The sequence below is a fragment of the Podarcis gaigeae genome, assembly GCF_964106915.1.
Source record: "Podarcis gaigeae genome assembly, chromosome: 1".
In the NCBI taxonomy this organism is placed as follows: Eukaryota; Metazoa; Chordata; class Lepidosauria; order Squamata; family Lacertidae; genus Podarcis; species Podarcis gaigeae.
The window spans coordinates 77919515-77946036 of NC_139678.1; the positions used below are offsets into that span (position 1 = coordinate 77919515).

Consider the following 26522-nt stretch of genomic DNA (forward strand, 5'->3'; position numbering starts at 1 on the left):
ATTCATATGGTTCTATTTCATTGCTGCTTCTGATATTTTAACTTGCTTTAATTATATACTTTTAACGTGATAGCATAAGCGCCGGTTGGGCCCTCCAATTAAAATGTTCCTCCTCAGTACCAAAAATAATCATAGACATATAAATTGGATTCCAGGGATAAAACTGAACTAGAATCCCTTCCCCTTTGACGTCTACTTTTTTGTGCAGAGGGGAGTGTATGTGTTTGAAGGAAAAGGAGGAGCATTCAACCATGCTAAAGATTCCCCACTTGCAGCCATCCAGCCCACACACAGGTTTAATATTTGGGTGAGAACCAGACCCATCTGATGGCCAGTCCTAGATACTAAGGCCCCAAAGTGGAGCAGCAGCCACATGCAAACTGTTTCCTCTAGTAGCTGGTGAACGGAATGTGTGGGCCGGGAGTGGCTAACCTGTGGTCTTCCAGATGTGGTTGGATTCCAACTCCCATCAGCTCAAGGCAGCATAGCCAAAGATCAGGGATGATGGTAGTTGTAGTTCAGCAGCATCTGGAGGATCATAGGCTCCTACACTTGATGCAGACTGAACTTTAGAGACAGTGGTTGTCAGGGACTGGGCAGAGGAGGAATGGTAGAGACTGCCTCCCCAGCCTGACCCTTCCAGAGAAGAAGACAGTTCAGAATCAGGGGTGTGAGGGAGATCACAGCTCAGAGGCAGATGAGGGGGAAAGCTGGGAAATAATGGGAGAGGAGGAGGAAGAAGCACCAGAGGGCGACAGCTGAGGGACACAGTGTCTTTAGAAAGCATTCCAGACGCCCCCTCTCCCACAACCCGGCAGGCGTTAAAAGTAGGAGAGCAGAGAGCTCAGAAGCAGAGGGCACATCTCAGCACCTGTAGTGATGACACATGATGGGAGAGAGGGAGCGGGTGGAGACTCACTCGGAGCAATGCCATTTTCCAAGAGGCTGCATTTCTAAGCCTCTCTCTGTGAATATTTAATAAAAGGCAATTTGGTAAGAAAATTTCCTTGTCATATCTATTCCTGGCAACCCACTGTTGGTGTTGGATCCTCTGATGCATGGCCGTGGTATAGAAAAGAGAAGAGTGCAAATAAAGGCTCCTCCTGGCATCCTTTTTATTGGGTATTCATGATTTATGCCCATGGTGGCATTAGGATTCGACAGATACCCGACCCCACTTTTAATGCTGTTTGTGCATGCAAACATTTTGGGGTAGACATGCTGTTCTGTAGCCACTTCCAACTCTACAGTTCTATGATTTTGTTGCACTCTAGCACAAGAGTGCCTCTCCAGGTAGCAATAATGTGTTAGCACTGGGGAAGCATAACAGAATAATGAGGAAGGGTGTGTGGATGGGCCAGTATAAATCCACCACTACTGTTCTACTGCTACATCAGAGACTTGTTTCAGAATACCAGGGAAAAACTGCACCACTCTGGCTCTAAGAGAGACGGGCAGGTAAGTAAGAATTCTGACCCATAGTTATAGATGTATTTTACTCCTCAAATGGCATGTTTGAACTGGAAACCTCCAGATAACCAGCAAAGATTTATTACGGTACAGATCCAGCAGGAGGGATAACAAAGCACTGCTTGTGGCTCACAACAAAAACTCTTATTTCACATGTCTTTAAATCACCTATGCATAACCAACCTGGAAAAATGACAGTTTCTTCGCTGGAGACAGCCAACAATTTTGCGAAAGGTTTTTGCATATAAACAGTACTTTTGCCCCACCCTCTGTTCAAGCAGGTTTCTGAAAGAATTCAAACCGGCTTAGAAAAGACAAGAAGTGGCCTTCCTTGCGGGATACATCATACAAACCATAGCATTCTGTTTCCTTTGCAGGGCAACCCATTCTCCGCAGCTGAGCCCTGACCTGATGGAAAATCCACGAACGCTGCTCATGCTGTTGCGTCAGAGGGATCTGGAAATCATGGCACTGAAAAATGCTAACCGGAGAGATCAATCGGACCGGCTTGGCTGTATTTTGCAGCAACTTGTGAAGTCAAGGCAAAAACTGCCACTTAGGAGGTGAGCAACATAAAGCTTTACAAAACTGGAGCATGTGCCTACTGAAAAGCACTTGCAAAATTACAGGTGAAAAAGAAGGGCCGTGGCTGTCAGGTAACACCTAGGGCAAGGGCTGCTTTGCTGGAAGGGGCAGGATTTATTCTGTGATGGGCAAAGGGTATTGCGCAGGTGCGCCCGTAGGAAGCAAGGTTCAACACCTTTCGCAAAGGTAGGATTAAAAACTTGATTTACAGATTAAAGTCATTTATTGAAGGTTAACATGTTGGGTGGATTCAACTAAATTGTTGCATGTGCAGAACATGGTCCACTCATGCAATGGGACTTTCTCCCTTCTCCCCATCACATCCTCTAAAGTTGCTCTGGAGGGTTGGGGAAACCACTACAACGGGTTGGAGGATACGGAGAGGAGATGGTGTGGAAGTTTACTTGTGCAAGCAGACGTCATTCCCCATGCACATACCCACCTTCCTGCTAGTGCTACGCTCTTCCAAACTTTTAAGGATACATCTCTCTAACAGATTATTGTAATGTGTAGGATCATTAAGCTGTTTCTGTATTGGGATTTTTTGAATAATTTGACACTGGCTCCATTCTGGTGTGTTGACAGACCTGTGAGATTCCCCACTACACCAGAGATGAGTTGCACATTGGTGTACAACTGAGCCACAAAAGTCACACAGTAATCTGGATGCAAGCCATTTGCAACATGAGGTGCATGGGAGGGAGAGGGGGAAGACTTCCCACCTTTGATCTGAAATGGTACAATCCACAATTACTAATTAATTAATTCATAAAATGTATATACCTACACACACACACACACACACACACACACACACACACACACCAAACTTGTAAGCGGTTTGCAAAAGGATAAAACAAGACATTAAAATTATCGGTGAAAATGGTTAAAAACAAGCATATGAAAGCATGGAAAAGATATAGTAAAATCAACACTTGCTAAAAGGAGAGAAAATGCATGTAACCTCTACATGTTGGATGGCCATTTGTCATGGATGCTTTAGCTGAGATTCCTACATTGCATGGGGATGACTAGATGACCCTTGGGGTCCCTTCTCACTCTGCAATTCTATGATTCTATATCTATATAGACTTGAACAAAGCTATTTTAAGCAGGTGGAATAAAGAGTACAGTGAAGGTGCCTGATGTCCTTAGGCAGGGAGTTCCAAAGTATAAGTGCTCCCACATTAGAATAGAATATCAATTTCTTAAGTGTGGAATGGATATTACAAGGCACCTGTAACAGTGCCAGTTCTGAATTCTACTATCCCAGTCTACTGCTTTCTTCTATGTGTGGTGTCTCAGACTCAGAGAATGGCTCTGAGTCAGAATTATGACTCATCAGACTTAGTTCCCCAGGTGAAATCCCTATTTGTCCTGTATCTTGCTACGCAGAGAACTGTCTGTGTACGAAATTTGCAAGTCTCCTCTCCAGCAGAAACAGTTACTCCTGTATTGAGTTTTCTCCTTGTTTTCAGGAGAGAGAGAGTGGAAGGGAGTGTTATACTTTTGCAATCCATCCCATGATTCACTGGACAAACAATGCCATTCTCCCTCCGCAAAGGAAGCAAGGGAAACAAAGCACCCATTCAAACCTAGTGATCCAGAACATGAATAATCTGCATGTGGCAAAGGGCAGCCACAATGCCTGTTATAAGAATAGCCTTTTTTAATGGTAGGATTCCAGGACATCTATTGTGCTATGAAACTCTGACTAAGGTCCCTTTTGATCTGGCCCATAAGAAGTAAGTCCAGCGTGGTGGTAGTATAGAATCACTAGTATCTGAAATGCTTAGCTATTAAAGCACTCTTACCTCCAGCTTTAAAAATGACTTGATCTGTAAAACATGAACAGGAGATCATACTTCTCTCTGTGCCATGATAAGCTTTGGTTACTGTTTTCTGCAGATCTGGTGCAGTTGATAGCACAGGTAATTTTTATTTTGTTTGGGTGCCAATCATAAGTCAAATGAAATAAAGTTATTTTAAAAATAAATAATGCAACCATTAGTAAACGTGCATACAGATATGCCACTCAGTGAAATCAGTTAAAAACTTTATGCTTTGCTGGGCAGAAACAGGCAAGTTCTGTTTACCATCGGGATAGCTCAGTTGGTTAGAGTGTGGTGCTGAGAATGCCAAGGTTGCAGGTTCGATCCCCATAAGGGACAGCTGCTCTGCATTGCAGAGCATTGGACTAGATGATCCTCAGGGTCCCTTCCAAATCTTATGATTCTAACACAAATGGAGTAGTCAATTGAAGAAAACCCGCCACACCAGAATGTTGTAGGCATTTTAATGTCTCCGACGAGTGACGAGGAGATTGTCATCTAAATGATGGAAGGATGGAGCTCAGGCAAGGGATCTCTTCTGGGAGGTAGTTCCCAGGATATAGCACTACCATTAAGCTCCTGCTCTGTGCTCTGACAGAGGACAGCTTCACTTTGTAAGCAGGAAGAACCAGGTATGCATATCTACTCCCATTCATCTTAATGATTCAAGGAAGTTGTACAGGAGAAGACGGTCCCTAAAGTATTTTGATAGCTAGACTGCTCTTTCTAACCATGAAAAGTTTAGAATTCATGATATATATATATATATTTTAAAAATCTGGTTTAGGCTATAAACGAACAAACAACCAGCATGGGTTGTAGTTCAGTAGCAGAGCACCTGCTCTGCACACAGAAGATTCTGGGTTCAATCCCTAGCAACTTCAGGTAGGATTAAGATTGCCCCCAGTCTGAAACCCTGGAAAGCTTCTGCCAGTCAGTGCAGAGAGTACTTGGGTAGATGCACCAATGGTCTGACTCAATATAAGGCAACTTCCTTTGTTCCGCAGTTTTTTAAAAAAAAAACCAAAAGAACACCACACCTAAAAAGTAAAAGCTCACAAAATGGGTTGGGTGTGAGGGAGTTGTGCTGCTCATCACCAGTCACGACAAAGGTACTATTCAACAGCCTCCATGACCCTTCCACAAACACATTCTATATGGTTGTTGGTAAGGGACGCGGGTGGCGCTGTGGGTTAAACCACAGAGCCTAGGACTTGCCGATCAGAAGGTTGGCGGTTCGAATCCCCACAACGGGGTGAGCTCCCGTTGCTCGGTCCCTGCTCCTGCCAACCTAGCAGTTCGAAACCACGTCAAAGTGCAAGTAGATCAATAGGTACCACTTCAGCAGAAAGGTAAACGGCATTTCCGTGCGCTGCTCTGGTTCACCAGAAGCGGCTTAGTCATGCTGGCCACATGACCTGGAAGCTGTACGCCAGCTCCCTTGGCCAATAAAGCAAGATGAGCGCCGCAACCCCAAAGTCGGTCACGACTGGACCTAATGGTCAGGGGTCCCTTTACCTTTACCTTAAGAGCACTGAATGCACCAGCTAAGGCAAGAATCGCATTTCCCAGCAACATAACTTACATTTGAGTGCTGGCTGGGGAATTGTGATAATCCATAAAACAGAAGTTCTGCTGTGAAGGAAGCCCATCAGATTTCCACACAGCAAATGTGTAACAGCCCTACATCTACTACTCCTCAAGATTGTTTTCTGGCTTTGCTTATCAATACCGTTAATCCTGCTGGTTTCCTTCTTTGCTTTTCTGAATTTAAGTTGATGCTTGAGTTTAAGCTGTGCAGTTAAGAACTGACAGCCAAGGAAGAGTTAATCTTGCCTTGAAGCAATGTTCCTATATAAATTGTAGGCTGCTATCCCACAAGGCATGACATCAGTCCTGGAGAGGGGATGTCAAGAGGAGGCAAGCCACAACCGGTGCAGGGAGCAACCAGAGCAAGGTTCTCAGAAGAGAAAATGTGCTCAGACTTCAATTTTTATCAACTTGGTATGCTCATCAGTATCAGATCAGAGAAAGGACAGGCAGGTTATATCAAACCTCACCTTGTTTATGGATCACAAGCAGCCACTCACAGCCTTTTCAATTTCAAGCAATTTCATGCAAGTGCACAATGACCTGGAACACAACCCCTGCACAAATGGGGAGTTGCCTGTATTTCAGTAGTACAAATCAAAGGTTTCCCTTTATCCTATTATATAATTCTGATTGCCATGGATTATGCTGTTGCCTTTGTCATCACTCTTCCACACGCACACACCCATTTAAATGTATTTCTAATGCTCCATTTTGTGAACGCAAACTGCTGTTTTTATTTAGTTTTTAATTATATCCTGCCATATTTAGTAGGATCTTGAGGATCCAGGGAAAACTCAGTTTCACAGGGACTTCAGTTTCAGGGCAGAATATCATTAGGGTTTCTAAGAAGAGTCTCTTCATTAAGAAGTATAGATCACAGAGCATAGGAAACTATTAGTTTCTGAGATAAGCTAATGTGTATGTTAGTGGATTTCTTTTTCTCCAAACACAGCTGAAAAATTGAAGCAAAGTTTTAATTCCGCTTGTTTGCAGGAGCCCAAAGGAAGAAGGTCTTCAAGCAGAAGTTGACCAGCTGAATGATGAGATGAAGACCATCAAGAAGAACCATGAGAAGGTGAATGAGTAACAGACACAGTAACACTGGGTGGCCTTTTTGACAGGCCAGATGTCACAAACACCTCCAAATGGCAATTTAAAGAACAAAGTAAACAAACAGCGATATTGAAAAATGGACCAGAAGATAGGCAAATCTTGCTGGGTCAGGGATCATCCTGTTGATTCCCAGGATTCCTCCTGGATTCTTTTTTTAAAAAAAATATCCAGCTTTCAGGTGGATGCTGACTGCACCTAGTAATTTGCTAATTTTTAATTTGTTAGTAAGGCCTATGTCTTTTCATGTCTATTTGAGTCAGTTCTTAAGGACTTTGCCCTGAAAATGTCAGTTCAGGAGTAGGTATCTGTGTTATATTTTCTCTAGAGACGATGGATGTAAATTTTAGATTCTATGCAATCTCCTTCAGTACACCTTTCACTCTCTTGTCAATTTAGGGTTCAATCTCCTCCCTGGCATATTTTCATAATTTCTCATGGTTGATTTTAATATTTCTGGCAATGTGCTTCCCAAATTCCTTTTTCACTTGCTTTATTGTCAACATACATTTGTTTTGCCAGAGTGTGTGCTCATTTGGGCATTACACTTACGATGGTTTTTTGTATTTCACATATTCATAAAAATAATGAGAAACAGATGTCGACGATTGTACTCTTGATCCAAAACTGCCTTTCTTTGACCTTCTAGCTCTCATTAACAGCCATGTGAGACCTATTCCAGAGTCACTTATGAAAAGGCCTTATATCTCCAATGTAAACAAGTATCAAGTGATGTATGTTGGAGCAAAAAAATATATAAATTTCAAGTAGATTCTCATGGGGTCTGAACTGGAGGAGACAGACCTGTTCTGTGAACCGCCCTGAGACCTCCGGGTATAGGGCAGTATATAAATTCAATAAATAAAAATAATTAAATAATTTTAAAAACTGGATGTATTAACACTCTGCTTTGTACACACGGTGTGGAAATTGGGCTGCATTCCTATGTTCACTTGCCTAGGTGTAAACCCTATAGAACTTGGTGAAACTTACTTCAGAATAAATATGCATAGCACCAGGCTGTTAATTGCAGGCTCCTGGCCTAGTATTTCATGAGTTTAACATCTGCTGAAATCCCAAGAATCTTTAAGCAGAAATACGACCATTTTATCTGTGATCATGCAGACTCATCTCAGTAGCTGGGAATATTAGTGAAATCAGTGGAACAAGAAAAGAAGCATTATCCTGGAATAAACTTTAAATGAGGCCTGTCTTTTGCTGGTTTTTCTATTGCTGGCAGATAATTTGGGCCTTTGCTTTTTGATAAGCCTCTAATTTCCATTATTTCTCTTGTCCATCATTCCCTTTATTTTTTTATTTTTCAAAAGGAGATAAAAGTGATGGAAGATAAACTTGCAAAGACAAAAATGCAGGTTATGTATTTGCAAAAGGCAGCAAAACCCCCCTCAAGAAAGACGGATGACGAATCAGACACCGAGTCTAGCACTTCATTGGATGAAGGGGCCAAATTAGCATGCGAGTGCTTCGAGGTAGGAGCTACAATGCATACTTTCTGATGCACTGTACTGAAAATCGGTAGAATGCAGTGTTTTTATTTTACATTTAATAATAATTAAGTCACAGAAGTATAATCATTCGGTGATATCCAGCTAAGGCATACTTGAAGTAGGCTCACAGATTTCATGGCTTCTACTGAGTGTGACTAACATCGGATATAACCCACTGCAAATATTCTTGCTGCTGCTTCTGGTTTTACAAGTTGCTGATGTAAGGCAACAGTTTTTGAAAGAGACGAAGGTGGTACGCAGAGCTGTACCTACGGGGTGCGCATAGACATTTCTTGTGTCCCACACAATTATTTATGTTCAAACAGATTTTTGAAGCAAGAAATACGTATGTAGCTCATCATCACTTCCTCCATTCCACTTCAAATTATTTTCTGTTTCCAGCCACGGGCTGAATTTTTATCCAATCCTGAACCTTATCCTACCACATGTATATTTTTCTTCGGCAAGAATGCTGCCTGTTGCCTCACTACTTTGCTGGTGTGTTGTCAGCATAGTAATTCTGAAAAATGCCGGTACATTGGGGGGGACGGGACGTGATGCTAGGACAGGGGTAGGCAACCTAAGTCCCGGGGGCCAGATGTGGCCCAATCGCCTTCTAAATCTGGCCTGCGGATGGTCTGGGAATCATTTTACATGAATAGAATGTGTCCTTTTATTTAAAATATATCTCTGGGCTATTTGTGGGGCCTGCCTGGTATTTTTACATGAGTAGAATGTGTGCTTTTATTTCAAATGCATCTCTGGGTTATTTATGGGGCATAGGAATTCGTTCATCCCCCCCCCCCCAGAATATAGTCTGGCCCACTACATGGTCTGAGGGATGGTAGACCGGCCCATGGCTGAAAAAGGTTGCTGACCCCTGAGCTATGAGGCATTTATAGCATGCAACTGGCATTTATGATGCCTAACCCTGGGGAAGAAAGGCTTTTGGAGACTGCTACAAAAAGTAATATTTTGAAGGCTTTTCGGGGTGTGTGTTTTTTAAACTGGCTCACACTGCACCATAAATCCCTTGTTTAATGCAAGTGTGTGCCTCCTGTCAATCACCAGAAGGGAGGGAGGCAATGGGAAGCAGTGGATTGGTGCAGTGTTGGTATGCTAGCTAGGGGGTTGGCTAGATGCTGGGAAAACATTTGAGGCCAGAAACAGAATACTAGACATTCTTCATGCATCAGGATTCAAATGAGATTAAACTGCATGAGCTGCAAATGGACTCACTAGCTGGTGATTTATTAGTGCAGTTAGCAGGGAAAAGTCCTGGCTGTGCTAGATGCAGAATGATATCCCAAGGAACTGGAACAGAGCTGGAAGCCACTTGCGCGCTCTCTCTCTCTCTCTCTCTCTCTCTCTCTCTCTCTCTCTCGCTCTCTCTTTTACAGTATTTCCTAATGTTCCTTTCACAACAGACCTGCCTTCCTCTATCAGCAAATGACTGTACAGTTTATATGTAAACAACTGAAGAAAATGTAGAAGAGCTAAACCACTTTTAGAAAGAAAGAAAGCACAGGACAGCAGCAGCAAGACCCAAAACTAGTCAAAACCACCATGTGACATCAGTGGTAGCAGCGTATTGACAGTTTGCACTTACGGCAAATGCCCCTCTTAAACAGCAAGCCCACGTTGCTTAAATGGCCCCCCTGGCAGGAACTCCCATGCACCCATTGGTTAGGGTGTTGGACTAGGACTTGCGAAAACAGGCTTCAAATCCCCACTCAGCCCTGAAGCTCTTGGGCCAGTCCCCATCTCTTTGCCGAACCAACCTCACTGGGTTGTTGTGAGGATGAAATGGGAAGGAGGAGAACCACGTACAGTGGTACCTCGGGTTACATACGCTTCAGGTTACATACGCTTCAGGTTACAGACTCCGCTAACCCAGAACTAGTGCTTCAGGTTAAGAACTTTGCTTCAGGATGAGAACAGAAATCATGCTCCGGTGGTGCGGCGGCAGCAGGAGGCCCCATTAGCTAAACTGGTGCTTCAGGTTAAGAACAGTTTCGGGTTAAGTACGGACCTCCAGAACGAATTAAGTACTTAACCCGAGGTACCACTGTACATCACCTTGAGATCCTTGTATATAAAGGTTGTATATAAATGTAATAAAATAATAAATGGTGGTAGCTGGGATGCCACTGAAGCTTTTCATATCAAGTGCACCACAAACCCACAAAGGAGAGTGCATGCAGTGGTGGAGCTTCATGCTCCAGCACCGGGGGGGGGGGGGAGAGACCAGGCGGGGGCGGGGCTGGGCACACCACCTGTGGGGGTGGGGCGCCCAGCACGGGTGGGGGGGACAGCTGCGATGGAACCCCACCAGGATCACATTGCCGGGGGTGGTGCGCTCCCCCCACGCTCCTCTTCCTCCGCCAGTGAGTGCATGCAGTCCCATGAGAAGGACTGAAACCAAGAAAAATATAGCTCCATCTCGGCACTCTCCTTTGTGTGTCTATTGTGAGCATCAATTAGAGATCAGGGGGCAGAACTCTTTGCCCTTCTCCCAGCCTATGACTCGCTCTTGTTGCTCATGGCTGCCTGGGCAATGCTGAGCTGTAGAAAGCTCATGTGAGAAACAGGAAAAGCTCCTGAGCCAAAGTGAAGCTTTGTCCCTCAGAGATGTCAGTAACTCAAAGCTCAGAGGAAAGCCTAAGCAGCTCCGCAATGGCAGCTTAACAGGAAAGGTTAGGAGAGGTGTGAGATTGGGTCAAAGCAATTACTTCATTATCTTGACATCATTTCAGAGAGAGAGAGAGGTGTGCACAGAGCAGCCAAGTGGCTAAGGGGAGGAGAGGGAGAGGAGAGGGAGCAGAGCGGGCGAGAGCAAACCCATATTTTACAAATCATGTGCCCAGGGACACCGCAGGCTCTTGTGCAGAGAGCCTCCAAGCTTCTTCAGAGTGCGCTGTAAAGAAAAAGACCACCACCCCAGCACCATACTTCTTAATGAGGATGATGATTCCTGGATGGAGACTTTGTAAGCCAACTTAGTAAGAGAAATGAGTTTTAAAAGATTCAGAAAAAGTCCAGAACTTACATAACTGCTTACATAAGCTGCAGCATCAAAGCAAGGCAAGAGAAGGAGGACACCTTGAGGCTGCAGCTGAGCTGAAGGGGCACTGAATAAGAGCATAAGAAGAGCCCTGCTCAAGGTTCATCAAATTCAGCATCAAATTTCATAGGCTGGCCCATGAGAAGCTTCTAAGCAGTCAAAAGAGCTGGATTCTGCATGTTCACCCTGTGCAAACCCCTCTGCCTTGCATAATCCCTTCCCTGATTTGGGGTAGCTCAGTCGGTAGAGCATGAGTCTCTCAAACTCAGGGTTGTGGGTTTGATCCCCATGTTGGGCAAACGATTCATGCATTGCAGAGGGTTGGACTAGTTGACCCTCGTGGTACCTTCTGAATCTACAGTTCTATGATTCTGTTGCTATTCATGCATTTGGGACCAAGTGTGCAGAGAGGCAGACTGCTGAATGTGTGTTGGCAATCTCCATGACCCACAACCCTCACCCTGCTGAAGGCATGCTCCTAATGCATCAATAGCATTGGAGATGGGCCTGTGTGGGGCATGAGCATGCATATCTCCACAAGACTATAATTTTTGGGTTTCTGGAGGAGGACACATTTGATAGGCTGTCTGGAATCTTGAAAAGAAGCACCTCTATCACAGCAGTCTTCTCCACCTAGTACCCTTCAAATGTTTCAGACTACAACTCCAACTATCCCGGCTGTTGGCCCTGCTTGTTAGGGCTGATGGGAATTCCAAAGCACACAAACTTTGTGAATGCCTTTCATAAGGTCAGTGCCATGAAGACAAGAGAACCCAGAAGAGTGTGAGGGCTAGATACTTGACTCCTCAAAACCCACATACAGAAACACCACCATCTAGCACATTACTATATAGTCCATCTCAGTTGAATGAAGCAGCCTCAGAAGCATACCATCTTAGTATAATAAGTTAATAAGGGTTCATAAGTATAACCGCCTTCTGAGGCAAATCCTTGTTTAATGGGTTTTCCTGAAAAATAAAGGCTGAGGGATTATGACTTGTCAAAGGGCACTTGGGTTCAACTGCTGAACTGAGCTGTGATAGGAACTCAGATCCAAGTTCAACACTTTTAACATAGTGACTGTAAGCCACATTCATTTTCACAGTTATAGTGTCTATATATCAAATCAGGGAGCTGCCTTGGTTAATATGTTGTAAAAGGGCTAAGTAGACCAATAGACTGGCTTTATGCTCTCTCTCTCTCTCTCTCTCTCTCTCTCTCTCTCTGTGTGTGTGTGTGTGTGTGTTGTGCTTGAACAGTGTTTGAACTACTCAGGTTTTGTTATGGCAGCGTGGCATCCTTCATTTTAAAAACAAAAACAGCTGCCCCACCCTGCCTGGGTTAAAACTTCTGTTATTTTCTATGTATATGCACATTAAAGTAACTTGTCCTAGAACTAACACTCTCTCACACACACTTATATCCCACTTTTCTCAATTTGTGTCTGTATCAGTACTAATACCCCTCTCTCTTTCTCAGGTGATGGCAACCCATCTTTAAAAGTACAGTACTGTTACTGTAGACCCAAGATTAATTGCAATAACTGGCCAGTAGGGGGCACTCACTGCTTGCAAAAAGTCTGATGCCTGTTTTTCTTCTCTAAAGCGAACCCATCAAAGCCCCAGATTATGCAGAGAGCTGACATATGCTATTTCACTTGTATTTTGTTTCAATATATAGCCTGCTTCATCGCAAATGATCAGAATAAAATATTTTTTAAAAAGACAAAATATAAAGTAACTGCAGTCACAAAACATCACCACTAATAAGATCCCGAGCATTTGCCAAAAATATTTGATTCTGCTCTATGATGGCTGTTGAGTCCCAGGCCTTACAGATTGGTTGCATTTACAACTGAATCAGTCTTTTCCCTCTGGCCAAGCTCTGCTAAGGCATTGCCCTTGCCTTTTCTGTCGCTTATTGTCTCCTACTACCTCTTTTGTCCCATCCTTGCTTCCCATGTGCCCCCGCCCCCATCACTGCAGAGACGTATGGCTTATCCCATTGTTCTTTTCACTCTTTTCAGTCTTAAAAGGACTGGTCTACCAGGTGGATTGAGGATTAGTCCTAGCACCTTTATACAAATATAAGGTGGAACTGGGAATACAGTATACAGCTCTGATCACACCATCTAAAAAAAAAAGAAAGAAAGAAAAAGAAAAATATATACCGTATTTTTCGCTCTATAGGAAGCACCCAACCATAGGACGCACCTTGTTTTAGAGGGGGAGAACAAGGGAAAAAAATCTCCCCCTCTCTGCTCAGTGCCCCTTCAGCGAAGCGGCAGGAGAAACGGAGCCCCTTTCATTTCTCCTCCCGCTTCGCTGAAGGGGCGCTACGCAGCTCTCCCTCTCTGCTGAAGCCAGGAGAGTCTTGCTCTCCCGGCTTCAGCAAAAGGAACCCGAAGCCTCTGAAGAAACCCTCTCGCTCTCCAGGCTTCAGCAAAAGCAACGTGAAGCCTCCAGAGTGCGAAGGGAGCACTCCCTCTGTGCTTTGGAGGCTTCATGTTGCTATCGCTGAAGCCAAGGAGCCTGCATTCACTCCATAGGACGCACACACATTTCCCCTTAATTTTTGGAGGGGGAAAAGTGCGTCCTATAGAGCGAAAAATACGGTACATTGCAGAGCTGGAAACACTACAAAATAGGGCAGCCAGAATGATCAGGGAACTAGACCACATCCTCCGAAAGGAAAGTCTAAAATGCTTGGAGCTTTTAAGATTAGAATACAAGGTGACTAAGATGGGACTTAGGAAAGATGGGACTTAGGCACACTGTGGAGAAAGTAGATGCTTTTTCTCTCCCTCCCACATCATGGTAGAGGTTTGGTCATACAGTAAAAGATGAAAGGAAGTACTTCATTGCACAATGCATAATTGATTTCTGGAGGTTGCTGCCCTAATGTGTTGTGATGGTCACTGGCTTAGATGCCTTTTAAAAGGGACTAGACAAATTCATGAAAGGCTGATCTATCAATAGCTGGAAAATGCAACAAATAAATTCTAACTTGAGGGATTGGCAGGCCCTAATAGTATCTGACTCCCCCCCCCCCCTCTTGTGTAGCTCTGGTCAGAGACAGGAACAAAGGTAACATCAGAAACAAGTGATCTACGGCTTCGGAGAATTCCAAAGCACACAAGCTTTGTGGATGCCTTTCATAAGGTCAGTGCCATGAAGACAAGAGAACCCAGAAGAGTGTGAGGGCTAGATACTTGACTCTTCAAAACCCACATACAGAAACTCTGAGATCTAGCACAATACTATATAGCCCATCTCGGTTGAATGGGGCAGCCTTAGAAGCAACCAGTACGATCTTATTAAGTGTACCATCTTAGTATAATAAGTTTGCCTGCTTAGTTTGCCTTTGTATCACACTTTGCACTTGTTATTGTTCAAGTTCCCTTATTCCAGTGAAATTCAGAGGAAGATAGACTTTTGATTAGGTGTTAATGGCTCTGAAATGAGAACAGACTGAACTATGAACCCCTAAATTTGGGATCTGCTCCAAACTAGTGCCAAACCTTTGCAGTTGTTTTGCAGCACTTGGTAGCAAAAAACCCATGTTTTGCAGCACCCCCCCCCCAACTGAGCAATTGCTACTCAAAGCTAGGGTCATAGCTATCACCCCAAAACGCAATTGCAGGAAGCACATCAAGAAATACTTCAAGCCTGGGTTCCAAGTTAATGCCAGAGTTTTGCTATTGTTTTGCAAACTTTTTGAAGTGAAACCCTCACATTTTGTCACACCCCCCAACCGTGGGTCACTGCCTTACTCAGTGTGGGTTGGGGCCATAATGGACTTACTCCCGACAAGCACTGTTTCTGGGAGAGAAATTTTGGGGTTCGTAGTAGTTATTGGTGCTGGGACAATATTTCCCTATTTTAAAATAGGACCTGACACAATGGAACCCACGGTCTGTGTATGTGCACGCGCACAATTAAGTGTATACACACATACTTCAACACAAGTAATTCCCCCCCCAGGAGCAGACAATGCCTTCAAGAGGTAATCTGGCAGTCCTACATAAGGAATATACTTCTGGGTGGTCCCTTGTTTGGGCATGGGTTTGCTTCATGGAGGGAATATAGCTTTCACTTCACAGAATTACTGTATTTTCCCATGTATAAAACGCCCCCATGTAGAAGACAATCCCTATTTTTTGAGCCCAAAATTAAGAAATAAATAATTGCAACATTCTGTGTGTAAGAAGACCCCCAATTTTAAACTTAATTTTTTTTGGGGGAAATATAGTCTTAAACACGGGAAAATACAGTATTGTTACCTTTCCTTAATCAGGTGTTTATCGGTGTCATCACTCTTCCTGCTTTTTAGTTTGGAAGTATTTCGCTGAGTGAAGAGGAAAAAGATGAAATAATCCTGAAATTAGAGAAGGCACACAATGGTGCGCTGGAGGGAAGCTCACAGGAAAGGTAATTGCAAACCACAGGCTTTCTGACAGAAAGGACCAAAAGGGGCTTGGTAGAAAAACAGCAGCCTGTCTGAGGTAAGTTGGTATCTGAATACACCTGAGAATGTAGTAGAAGCATCCAAGGCAGCCCGTCGTCCTCTGTTTATTGCTTTGCATCCTCTCAGCAGTGCTATAGGGCAGGGTCAAAGGAACCTTTTTCAAGCAGAAGGCTGCATACTTTTGGAACAGGGATAGCTCAGTCAGTAGAGCATAAGACTCTTCATCTCTGGGTCATGGGTTGGAGCCCCACATTGGGGGGTGAACTAGATGACCCTTGAGGTAAATTCCAGCCCTACAACTCTATGATTCTATGAAAAGTGAGCGGATCAACGATTCTAGCAATGAGAAGGCTAGATTCTATACACACTCGCATACCCCTCTCTGTCCTCCATCCAAGAAAGCGACAGTTCACAACATGCTGCAGCCAAAGAAAAATATGCAAGCAGTGTGAGAAGCAGGGTCAGTAGGGAGTAAGGCTGGGGAGGGGATGAGGCATGGGGAGAGTCCTGGGGGCCAGTTAGAGAGGCTTGAGGGGCACATTCACCCACTGGGTCTGAAGTTCCCCGCCTCTGTTATGGGGAAATCAGTACTTCCCTACATATTTCCTCTTGTGAGGAGGTGGAGGGGGGACACAAGCAAGGAGTTGTATAGCATGGCAGCCACCATGGATCCCCCCCCCCAACCTAGTGTCCCTGCTATGCCCCCTTTTTGAAGCTGTCAGTTTCTGTCCTCTTTAAAGTGAATGTGGGAAGTAGAGAGAGAAGATGCCTCTGCTCCAGCAGGCAGGGAGTGTGAAATATCCGTAAAGTACCACCCTGCAGAAATAGTAAATCCAGATTAAATTAGGGTGGCAGTGGGGTGGGGTGGGGTGGGATATAGGGTGACATTTTTATGAGGACGATGTCAAGTGACTGCTACAAAAAAAACTTGCACGCACAAACTGTACCAAGTCCACAGTAAACTTCCATGCGGCAAGTGCCGTGTAAAGCAGAAAAGGCTAGCAAAGTCCCTTTCCTCATGCAGCAGTCCCGCTATCTTTTTGATGAAGATGTACTCCCCACTCCAGTGCTAGAACACAAATTTTCCATTAGTTCTTTTGCAAGAACAAGCAAATAGGTTATGCACTTTGTGCCACAGCACCCCATTATGTGTGGATAGGATATCACACTGCTCCTAATGTATTGGGTATTCACCTGAATACAGCACTAAGAAGAATATGTGGGTTTGTTTGTTGAAAATTCTGGATTAGCCCAAAGGATGCATGTCAAACTCCCCACCCCCACTTTACAGTTCACCTTCTGAACCATCTTCGTTGGCTGTCCTCACCTCTCAGAAATCAGACATCTTTTCAGTGCCTGACGCCAAAATGGTAGAATCGTCTTCCTTCAATACGGCACCATCTTCAGAGAAAATGCCCGTGGGGAAAAGTAAGTTCAAATTCTTCCTCTTTAAAAATAGTCTGGCATTGGCTAGTTGATCAAAAAGTCGTACATGCAATGCATACTCAGCCACACACATGTGCAATGCACATAGGCCCAATGTAATCTAGGTTAATCTCTTGGATTGTTCCATGTATGCTAAAGCATTGACTTTACTGACAGAGCCCCTCCAGACTTGTGGGTTGGGTTTTTTCCTAATGTATTCTGTAACAGTGTCATTGCCACAATTATGACAGAATGCGAGCATCTTACACCCCTTCCTCACACAACTGATGCCCACCTGGGGTTGGCCAGTTGTGCCTCACTTAGCCATTAGTCTCCTCCACCACTTCCCTATGAGCTCACAACCCTTTCCCCAGACAAGAAGAAATCTGGGGATGCTCAATTAAATATAGGATCCCCAGAACCTAGAATAAGCCACCCTGCATCACTTACAGTTCACTCAGAGAGTAAAGCAAACCCACAGCTCCCTACATCTGCCAGTGAACAGATTAACTTTTTGGTCTTTAACAACCCCGATCCTAGACTCCTGAAGCAGGAATCCAAACATTCTAGGCGCATGTAGAATTACAAGAATCATTGATACTGGCAAACACATGCACCTCTGACCCCACTAACCAAATCACAAAGCTTTATAAAGAAGAGGAGGGGAGATGACAAATAGACAAAGCAGTTTAAAAGAAAAGAGCACTGTGGCTCAGAGCTATGTAGGTTGACCTAAGCAACAACAGGCTTCTCAGTCTACTCACAAGTAACAGAACATAGATGATCAGTTGCAGGTCCTCCCCACCTCCCCCAGGAGCAGTAAGGGACAGCATGAACCCCTGATGAAGGGGTGGGGGGTAAAGGCTTGCCTTCAACAGCTCACTCTTAAGAACTCTATACCCCACCATTTGTTGCCATTCAGTGACCAATCAGCCATGTCATGTTTTGGAGGTAAAAAGAAAATCTACACGTTTGGGGGGAATAATAGAATGCAAGGGGCAGAGGAAACTAGTTACAGTATATAGTTTAACAAATTAGTGTTAGTAAAACTAACTAGTGTTAGTTAATGCCAGTATTTCTCACCACCTCATTGAGCTTCCCCCTTTTGAGGCTATGACTACAATCCTACACACACTTACTTGAGAGTAGGTCTCACTGAACTCCATTGGGCATACTTCTGAGTGGACATTCATAGGACTGCATTGTTTATTTCCCATGTCCGTGGATGACTTTCCTGCAGTAAAATAAAACTTATGGATGAATCATCATCATGCTATAGGAGCACAATCCTGCAAACACGTAATTATGGAAGAATTAACAGAATTTCTATGTGGTGAGATTTCTCTGTAAAACAAAACACGTATTTACTCTTTAGCTATGCTATTCACCAGTGTTCTTGCAGGAACACAAACCAAAAGCCCTAAAGCTGCCACCCTATGCTCATAACCCACCCAAACAAGGCTGGCAGAGGCAACCTTCCCTTTTGCCATGACAAGAGAAAACTGTTGTAAAGCCGGCTACCAGTGGTTACTCCTTCTCTGTCCCCATGGTCTTCTAAAGCATAATAAGCACGGCTTTACCTCCAAACTTCCCTTGCCTGTCCCTGCTGACACATAAAATCTTTTCTCAAGCCCTCCATGGAATTGATAACATGGACACCATACTGAGCTGCTTGAAAGCTTGCCTTCTTTTTCCCTCCCTTTCTCCTGGCCCAGCGCCACCTAGTGGTCCTTGTGTTTATACAGCTACCTCACACCATATGTTGTTTCCTCGTCTTGCCCCTCCTTCTCTCAAGACAGTTTCCCCTTCAGGCTATGGCTCCCTAGCCTGACTTCTCCAGCCCCTTCCTTAAACTACTTTTCTCTGGGCCTTGTGTCCTTCCCTACACTTCCTGAGGGAATCTCTTCCTCAGGAGCATTATCATCTGCCCTGCCTGCGGCCTTCCCTCTGTCTCTCCTTACAGCAGTCTGATCCTAGACTCAACTCATGAACATTTGGCCTTTCACTTGTGTACAAGAAGGTGTACAACAAATAATCTTGTAGCATTTTCAAGAGTAACACATCCATAATGGCGTAAGCTTTGGGGACCACAGTCCACAATTGTATGTCATTATCTGTCTGTTAGGTTTTTAAAAATCAATTATTCCCCTCTCCTCCCCGATAACATGGCAAGCAAAACAAACTAGGGCCTAGTGCTGGCACATTCTTTCTGAGCAACTAAACTATTTTAACTTTTCATAGCACAGTGACTCAGCTAGTCGCTGAGCAGGCGTATTGATTGATTAAGTGAGGTAATTCTACTTTTCAGTTAGATAAATTATCCAATACATATGACATGGAGGTAACAGTTGTTGTTTTTTTAAAGCAACTCTACAATGTTCATAAGTTATTAAAAATTAGCATTCATGATCCTGCTTGGTACAGACGCAGGAGACTTTGGAATTCCCTCCCTAGTGAAGCTAGACTGCTTCCCGCCTTGTTGTCTTTCCCCAGCAGGGCTTTTTTGTTTCAACAGGCTTTTGGGTACGGACTGCTTTTTATGAAAGGGCTAGTTCCGTGTTGTTTTTACTGTAATTATTTGTATGGGTTTTTTATACATGTTATATATGTATATAGTTTTACTTCCATCAGTGTTTAATTGCTTTTTAATGCTTGTTCTTTTCCATGTTTTTGGCGGTTCTCATTTTTATATGTAAGCAGCCTTGTGTTCCGTCAGGGGGGAAAGGCGTGTCTAAATAAATAAACAAATATTCATAAACACAGTTAACTTATTTGTATAATGTATTTATTTATTATTGGATTTACATCCCACCTTTCAGCCAAAGCACCCAAGGCAGTTGATAAGTTGAAAACATAAAGTGATATGTAAGAAAGAACAGAGAGACTTCTCTCGGACCCACTAAGGGTCATTTCTGGAGCTAATGGCCAGTGCTCTGTGGCCTGGGCTTCCTATCTGCCTTCCCCCAGGGCACACAGGCCTTTTCTAATGCAGCTAATATCACCACAATGTAATGTCTGACTTTCAGCTACAGTGTTTTTCCCTGGAAGTTTTCATTAGTTTTCATTCATATGCCATATGAGTATATTATGTTTCAACTTTTGAAAGCTCCTTCCCTGGATCATTGGAGCCTTGCACAGTCTCGTCTCACTCTTGGACAGCTGTCAGAGGAAGAAATGCACACTCACATTTTGGCCTGCCCCTTCGTAGAAGAATGCAGGAGGTAAGTACCTTCAGAGCTCAACTCTGGTGGGAGCATTTGCTGCCATTTCTCTGTGACTCAGGAGAAGAGTGATAAGCCTCTGCCTTGCAGTTTCACTGGACGTAAGGAGAGACTCCTGCATGCTTTCTACTACTTTCCATTTTGAAGCAAACATTATTCCTTCCTCCTGGATGGTCTGCACGCTACTCCACTGTGTGTGAAATTCTCAGTAAAAGCCCAGCCAGTAAAAGACAGGGTGCACCCACCCAGTAGCAACCCAGTTCACTGCTGGTAAAGAAGATGGGGTAGGGTGAGGTGGCAGGGATGTTGGCACAGTGTGGGCACAGTGGAGGGAGTGTTTGATGGGCTCCACTTAAGTTACTGGCAGCGGCCTCTGCCATGGGAAGCCAGATGACCAATGCCAACCTATGCTGCTGTGCCCTGCTGACCACTCCTGGCTGAACCTGTGTCCACCTGTACACTGAAAGCTGTGCCCAGCGGCCACCCACCCCATCCTCTCATAGTGCAATAGTAGTTCTGCCTTCAAATGAGGAGGTAGGCTTTTTCAGAGCAGGGAGCAAAGACCTTTCTTTGCAAGTTTCACTTGGCACACTTTGAGACAACAGTGCAGAACAACAGTGAGACAATAGTGCAGAACCCACTTTCAGCTTTTTAGTGTGTTGCTGCCCAACTTCAGAGCGCTTTTTGAGGATCTGTATCATTCATCAGTTTGCCCATCCTTTTGTGTAGTGCTCCTTTTCTGAGACAATGTTCTGGGCCTACCTGCTGTCCATCACTGATCAACATGAAGGAGGCCCTCAGCAATGCAGGGTAGGGTCCACCCTTAGGCACCCTCCGCCATTCTGTCAGACAGGTGTCTGGTGGATCTGGAGCTGCCAAAGAATCGTAAGTTATAAAGACCCAGAGAAGCAAAGTTGGGAAGAAGTTGGGCTTTTCACATTATGTGGATAACGGTGTGCTTAAATCAGCTAGCTAGACTTACAAGTCCACTACAGTGGTACCTCAGGATGCGAACGGGATCCGTTCTGGAGTCCCATTCGCATCCTGAACAGAACGTAAGACGTGACTGCACGTCTGTGCATGTGCGGGTCGCCTTTAGCCGCTTCTGTGCATGCGCGTGATGTCATTTTGACCGTCTGCGCATGTGTGAGCAGCGAAACCCGGATGTAAGCGTTCTGTTACTTCCAGGTCGCCGTGGAGTACAACCCGAAAATACTTATCCTGAAGTGTATTTATCCCGAGGTATGACTGTACTAGCACCTCCACCCTCACCTTCAGCTCACAAAGCAGCAAATCTGTAACCACTTTGTGTAGTGTGCAAACATTTGCTCAACTCATGACTACATGCCCCTGCGTGAGTGTGTGCACACGCACACACACACACACACACACAGCCAACATCCTGCCAACGATCTCTTCATGTTTACCCCACAAACCTCATTGTTTAAGGAATGGCTGTTAGAATCACTTCACCTCAGATGAAGTGACTTTACCAGCACCACTTCTCTCTCACATCCACTCTAAATCCATGTGCTTTAATTACCTTCGTATGTGCCTCCCCTCCCCCCCCCCACATCTTTTTGGCTTTTAACCTCCCCAGTTGGCTTCTTATTTTTTATTGCTTTTGCCATCCTCCTGGAATATGTAATGGAAGTGGAGCGAATATGATCTCTGACAGGATGTGCTATTTTGCCTGTTCATCTGTGACACAGCTTCTTGTCAGGCTCTTCTGCTCCTCCTCCACAGACCTGGTATTCACTAGGAAACTGCAAATGGCCAATCTGCATATGGCAAATGTTTAATAATATTGGAAGTATAATAAAAATATTTCTGTTGAAGATAAACATGTATATCTGTAGTTAACCCAAGAAACTATAGCTGTTTATACCTTAAAAGCACATTCAAAGCACAGTCTTTTCCTCAAAGAATTCTGGGCACTGTAGTTTCCCCCTCACAGAGTTACAATTCACATCCACATGTTAACAAACAGCAGTGCGCAGAATTCTTTGAGGAGAAAAATGCTATTCGAATGTGCTTTGAAGGCATAGAGTGTATGTAATCTAGACTTTGTATAGATGTGGTCTCTCCCACCCCCAAATATAGTTTACCCCAGGATTGTCAGGGTGGTGCTCGTGGGTGCAGTTGCACATGCAGAGGCATTCACTGGTTCTCAGAGGCTTGCTTCCCCTGCTGAAATTAGGCTTGTGAAAAGTATTTTGTTGCAGCCAATAGAAAGATTACAGAGTGTGCTTGGCCATTGTGTGCATGTAGTGCTCATGAGAGTTTGTCCAATTTGCAAATGCACCCATGAGCAAGAAAAGGTTGGTGATCCGTGCTTTGCCCTAAATAATCCTTTTCTAATTCTATTATGTTTCCAGACAAATTCACAACTGTCTCAGCTGCTACTACTCTTGTAGCTTCAGACCGCCATTTTCCTTATACTGGAAACTAAGTGCAGTGGAACCTTGGTTTTTGAATGTAATCCATTCTGGAAGACCGTTCGACTTCTGAAACGTTCAAAAACTGAAGCATGCATTTCTGGAAGCATTTGCTTATGGAAAATTCAATACGGAAGCCGTGTGGCACATTTGACTTCTGAAAAGCGTTCGAAAACCGAAGCAGTTACTTTCAGGTTTTTGGCATTCGGAAACTGAAACCATCGACTTCCAAGATGTTCAGAAACCAAACTTCCACTGTACTTGAGTTAGAGATGACTAAGTTGGTCTGTGAGAAGACTTGTTCTCTTCACAACTGCCTGTGCTTCTCTCAGTTGACTTTTAACCCACTACCTGTCTGGATTTTCACTTTTTGAAATATGGCAGCCCTAGATACCTCCCCTCTCCCATATCTCTTACCTTACTTCTTTTGTCTGCCTTACATTTTAAGAACCCAGAAGTATTCCGTCACAGGCCCATAAGCAGCATAGCTCATACCAATTGTTTCTAAATCAGTCATACCTAACCCATCTTTTTTCTCCTCTTCCCATTTTCTTCCCCTAGATGCCATATTGGTTCAGGACCGTTAAGGATTGTGAGTGTACAAAACACAGGCAAATTTGTCCGAATCTTCAATACATTATTGAACAAGGAAATAGATTTAAGTGGCTACATCATCCAGCAGTGGGTTAAAGACTTCCCAGTGTCTATCTATCGTTTCCCGAATGGCACCATTCTGCCTGCACAGCATCACATCACAGTAAGCAGCAGGGACCTCTCCTGCTTCCAAATCCTGAGTGTGATATAGATATAGATACCGTATTTTTCCATATATAAGATGCCCCCATGTATAAGCCACCTCCTATTTTTGAGGACTAAATTTAAAGAAAATGAGGGGAGATGGCCCAAAGTTGTTGAGCTTTTTTAAGGGGGAATTGCACTTGTGCCATCACCCCAGCAGGGCCGTTGCTAGGTTGGCAAAGAAGTAGGCAGCCACTCGCCCCACGCCACTGAGGGCGGGAAGCTCCCTGGAGCATGACTGCCAACCAACTGGCTGGCAGTGCGCAGCTCCCCACCACCACCACTATCCGTGTATAGGACAACCCCAGTTTTTTTACATGATTTTTGAGTCAAAAAACCTCGTCTAATACATGGAAAAATACGGTATATAAGATATTATCTTGCTGAAGAATAATTTCATGCCACAGGTAGTCCAAAACATTTTGCTTCAAACAGATGACATCAATATGAACTGAAAGTTAGCCCACTGGATTTAAGAACTCTAAAAAGTTATTTTTGCTACAAAAAAAATCTATATCCTAAAAAAAGTTGAGTTTGAGCAAAGAAAGAAAGAGGGAATCAATTGTCTCTATCTTAAATATTTCTAAATTGTACTATGCACTTATGAGTACAAAAATATTTTTAAAAAGCAAAATGGTTGTATGGGAAGTGTTGCTGCTTTCCCAGAAACGTGTAATTCTGACCAACAAAACAGAATGTATTTCTACCAGCATTACAGGGAAATAATAGAATATATATGGGTGGAATTTAACATCGTGCTAACTTGCTCCATCAGCACAAGCATTTATGTTTGCCAGACCAGGGTTTTTTTAAAGCAGATTTCCTGACTGCACAGGAATTTAATGAGCAAAGCCAAAAGGGATTAACAAATTAATAGTAGTTTTCTGGACTGGCTCACTTACTGGATCTCCTCTTCATTCCAAATTGTCTTTCCAAGTAGCTTTTCTCCCCATGAGGTCTGCAAAAACAGGGCACCAGGCTACAGTTACAGATGAAAATGGGAGGTACTGTAGGTCATACATTAATGTTGTGTCTCATCCATTTGCACTATATTTTATAGGTGTGGGCTGCAGGGGCCAACCTAGCTCATGAGCAAGCTTCAAACATGCCACTAAGCAGGCAACATTTTTTCAGAACGGGTCCAGAATGCACGACCTGCCTCTGTGACTACCATGGCCAGGTGAATTGCTTTGTTTAATAGTCTGGAGGGGAAGGGATGTACAGTGTGTTATAATTTTCTTAGTTTTAAAAATTAAAAAGGGGGGAAAGCCCAAAAGGTTGACCATCCTAAGGTAATGATAGCCAACAGGTTAATGGGAATCGTAGGGGTTGATGGGAATCGTTGTCCAACAACACCTGCAGGGCACCACATTGGCTATCCATGACGTAGGGTGGCATTGTATCAGAGTAAACTTAAGCATAGATTTGTAATATGAAACAGTATTTGAGTGTGGTGGAGCTCATGAATATACATGAAATGGCTGTTATGCACACTGTAAACAGTGAGATGTTTATGTGAACCCAAAGTGTGCCTTGGGGTTGGTTTCTGTTGAATGAGGTCACCAAAGACCTATGGCATTTCTGTGACTTAAGGTGTTGTTTACATGGCGAGTGAAGCTGCAATTGGCTTCCCACATTCAGGGAACAGTGTATCTCTGCGTGTTTATTTTGTGTGTCAGTTATAGTACCCCTGCCCCGAAGAGAACATCATGTGCAGCCACCAAATGGCATCACAGCTTGTTTGGAGCAGAGCATTAGTAGTTATAAGCCAGCAGCTAAATATTAATGGCCACTTCTAAAATTTTGAATAAATGAATATAAACCTAAGTATGTGATCCTAGATTGAAATTTCTGGATCAACAGCTGATACACATTTATGGCTGTTGGGAATGAAGGACATGCTAAAGGACTTGCATGCCCTGAGGGGAAAGCAAAAGAGGGAATGTCTACCATCCACTTCTGAATAGATCCTGAGAGAATCCGTCCTTTTCTCATGCATTGATGTAACAAATTGTCAACTACCATGGGAGCATTGAAAAGCAGTACTGTATTATATAAATGTTGAAGTCTGGTGAATAACTTTATTTTCCTTTCACTTTCATCTTCTAAGATTATCTCACAATATAGAGGTCCTCAGCACTTCATGGCAGCTGCAGATGCCTATAGCGATAATGTGGACCTTTCAGTGGACAAATTTCCCCTCAGTGAAGATGATGAAACTTTTGAGTCCTTGCCTTCGAGGCCAGACGTAGCTTTGTCCCAACGAATTCGCAGAACTTCAGGCATCTTGGTAAACAAAAGGTAGAGATTCAATCTAGGAGTGTGCTGGTGAAAAACAGGTAGAAGGAATGGAGTACAGTCAGTATCATGCAATGGTTTGCACATAACACTAAGCCATGGTTTATTAAACCATAGCTTAGTGTTATGCATGACCCCTTTTGAGCTACTTAACTATAGTTTGCTTACTGCATACAAACCACAAGCTGAATGCATTATTTGTTATTGGCTCACAAATCCTGGTTTATTTTACATGTTTGGTGTTATATGTGAACCTAGCACCTTTCCTTAACCATGGCTTGTTTGACACTCCCTGTCTTCTATAAATTCACAAAACTAGAAAGGCATGAGGCAAGATTAGCTCAAAAACCAAACAAATGTTGGAGAAACAAGTCATGTTTCGTTTGATTGTCTGTAAGGCAACTTGTGGTTAACTCACGTTTTGTTAAACAAAGCATGGTTTAAAACAAACTATGGTTTAGTGTTAAGTGCAAATCATAACATTACTATCACACTGCTAATATCAAACTCATGCCCTCTGAAGACTGTGGCTCTGAATCTTTAGATGCCAGCACCGATTTTTAGAACAGTGCAGTCTTGAAAGGATTGATCTGCCATTTTAATTCAAAATGGCATCCAGTTGTATCCAAAGAGACGAAAACCTGCTGCATGATCTCAGGAAGCATTATGCAAAATTATGACAGAGGTGTCCAAATATGCTGCGTACAAACAAC

At 43.7% G+C, this 26522-nt stretch overlaps 2 protein-coding genes across 8 annotated transcripts in view; one reads left to right on the forward strand and one right to left on the reverse strand.

The window, feature by feature from the left end:
* The window catches only part of RASSF7 (Ras association domain family member 7), a 113215-nt gene extending 94456 nt beyond the window's left edge, over window positions 1-18759 (reverse strand). For 3 of the 4 annotated variants that reach the window (XR_014568537.1, XR_014568538.1, XR_014568539.1), the window contains exons 1-2: window positions 18635-18753; window positions 18194-18288 (exon numbers count right to left, since the gene is read on the reverse strand). The gene's annotated coding sequence lies outside the window, so the exon portion shown is untranslated. Of the gene's footprint in view, window positions 1-18193; window positions 18344-18634 lie in introns of all 4 variants that reach the window. The other variant, XM_083757270.1, reaches the window with a different exon arrangement.
* LMNTD2 (lamin tail domain containing 2) overlaps window positions 1-26522 on the forward strand; it is a 78980-nt gene that overhangs the window by 45138 nt on the left and 7320 nt on the right. For all 4 annotated transcript variants that reach the window (XM_083756821.1, XM_083756819.1, XM_083756820.1 and 1 more), the window contains 10 exons: window positions 1848-2033; window positions 6474-6555; window positions 7919-8080; window positions 14225-14323; window positions 15495-15592; window positions 16921-17057; window positions 20161-20275; window positions 23275-23470; window positions 24572-24691; window positions 25622-25812. In XM_083756821.1, the coding sequence (XP_083612947.1) occupies window positions 1848-2033; window positions 6474-6555; window positions 7919-8080; window positions 14225-14323; window positions 15495-15592; window positions 16921-17057; window positions 20161-20275; window positions 23275-23470; window positions 24572-24691; window positions 25622-25812 (1386 nt within the window). The remainder of the gene's footprint in view (window positions 1-1847; window positions 2034-6473; window positions 6556-7918; window positions 8081-14224; window positions 14324-15494; window positions 15593-16920; window positions 17058-20160; window positions 20276-23274; window positions 23471-24571; window positions 24692-25621; window positions 25813-26522) is intronic.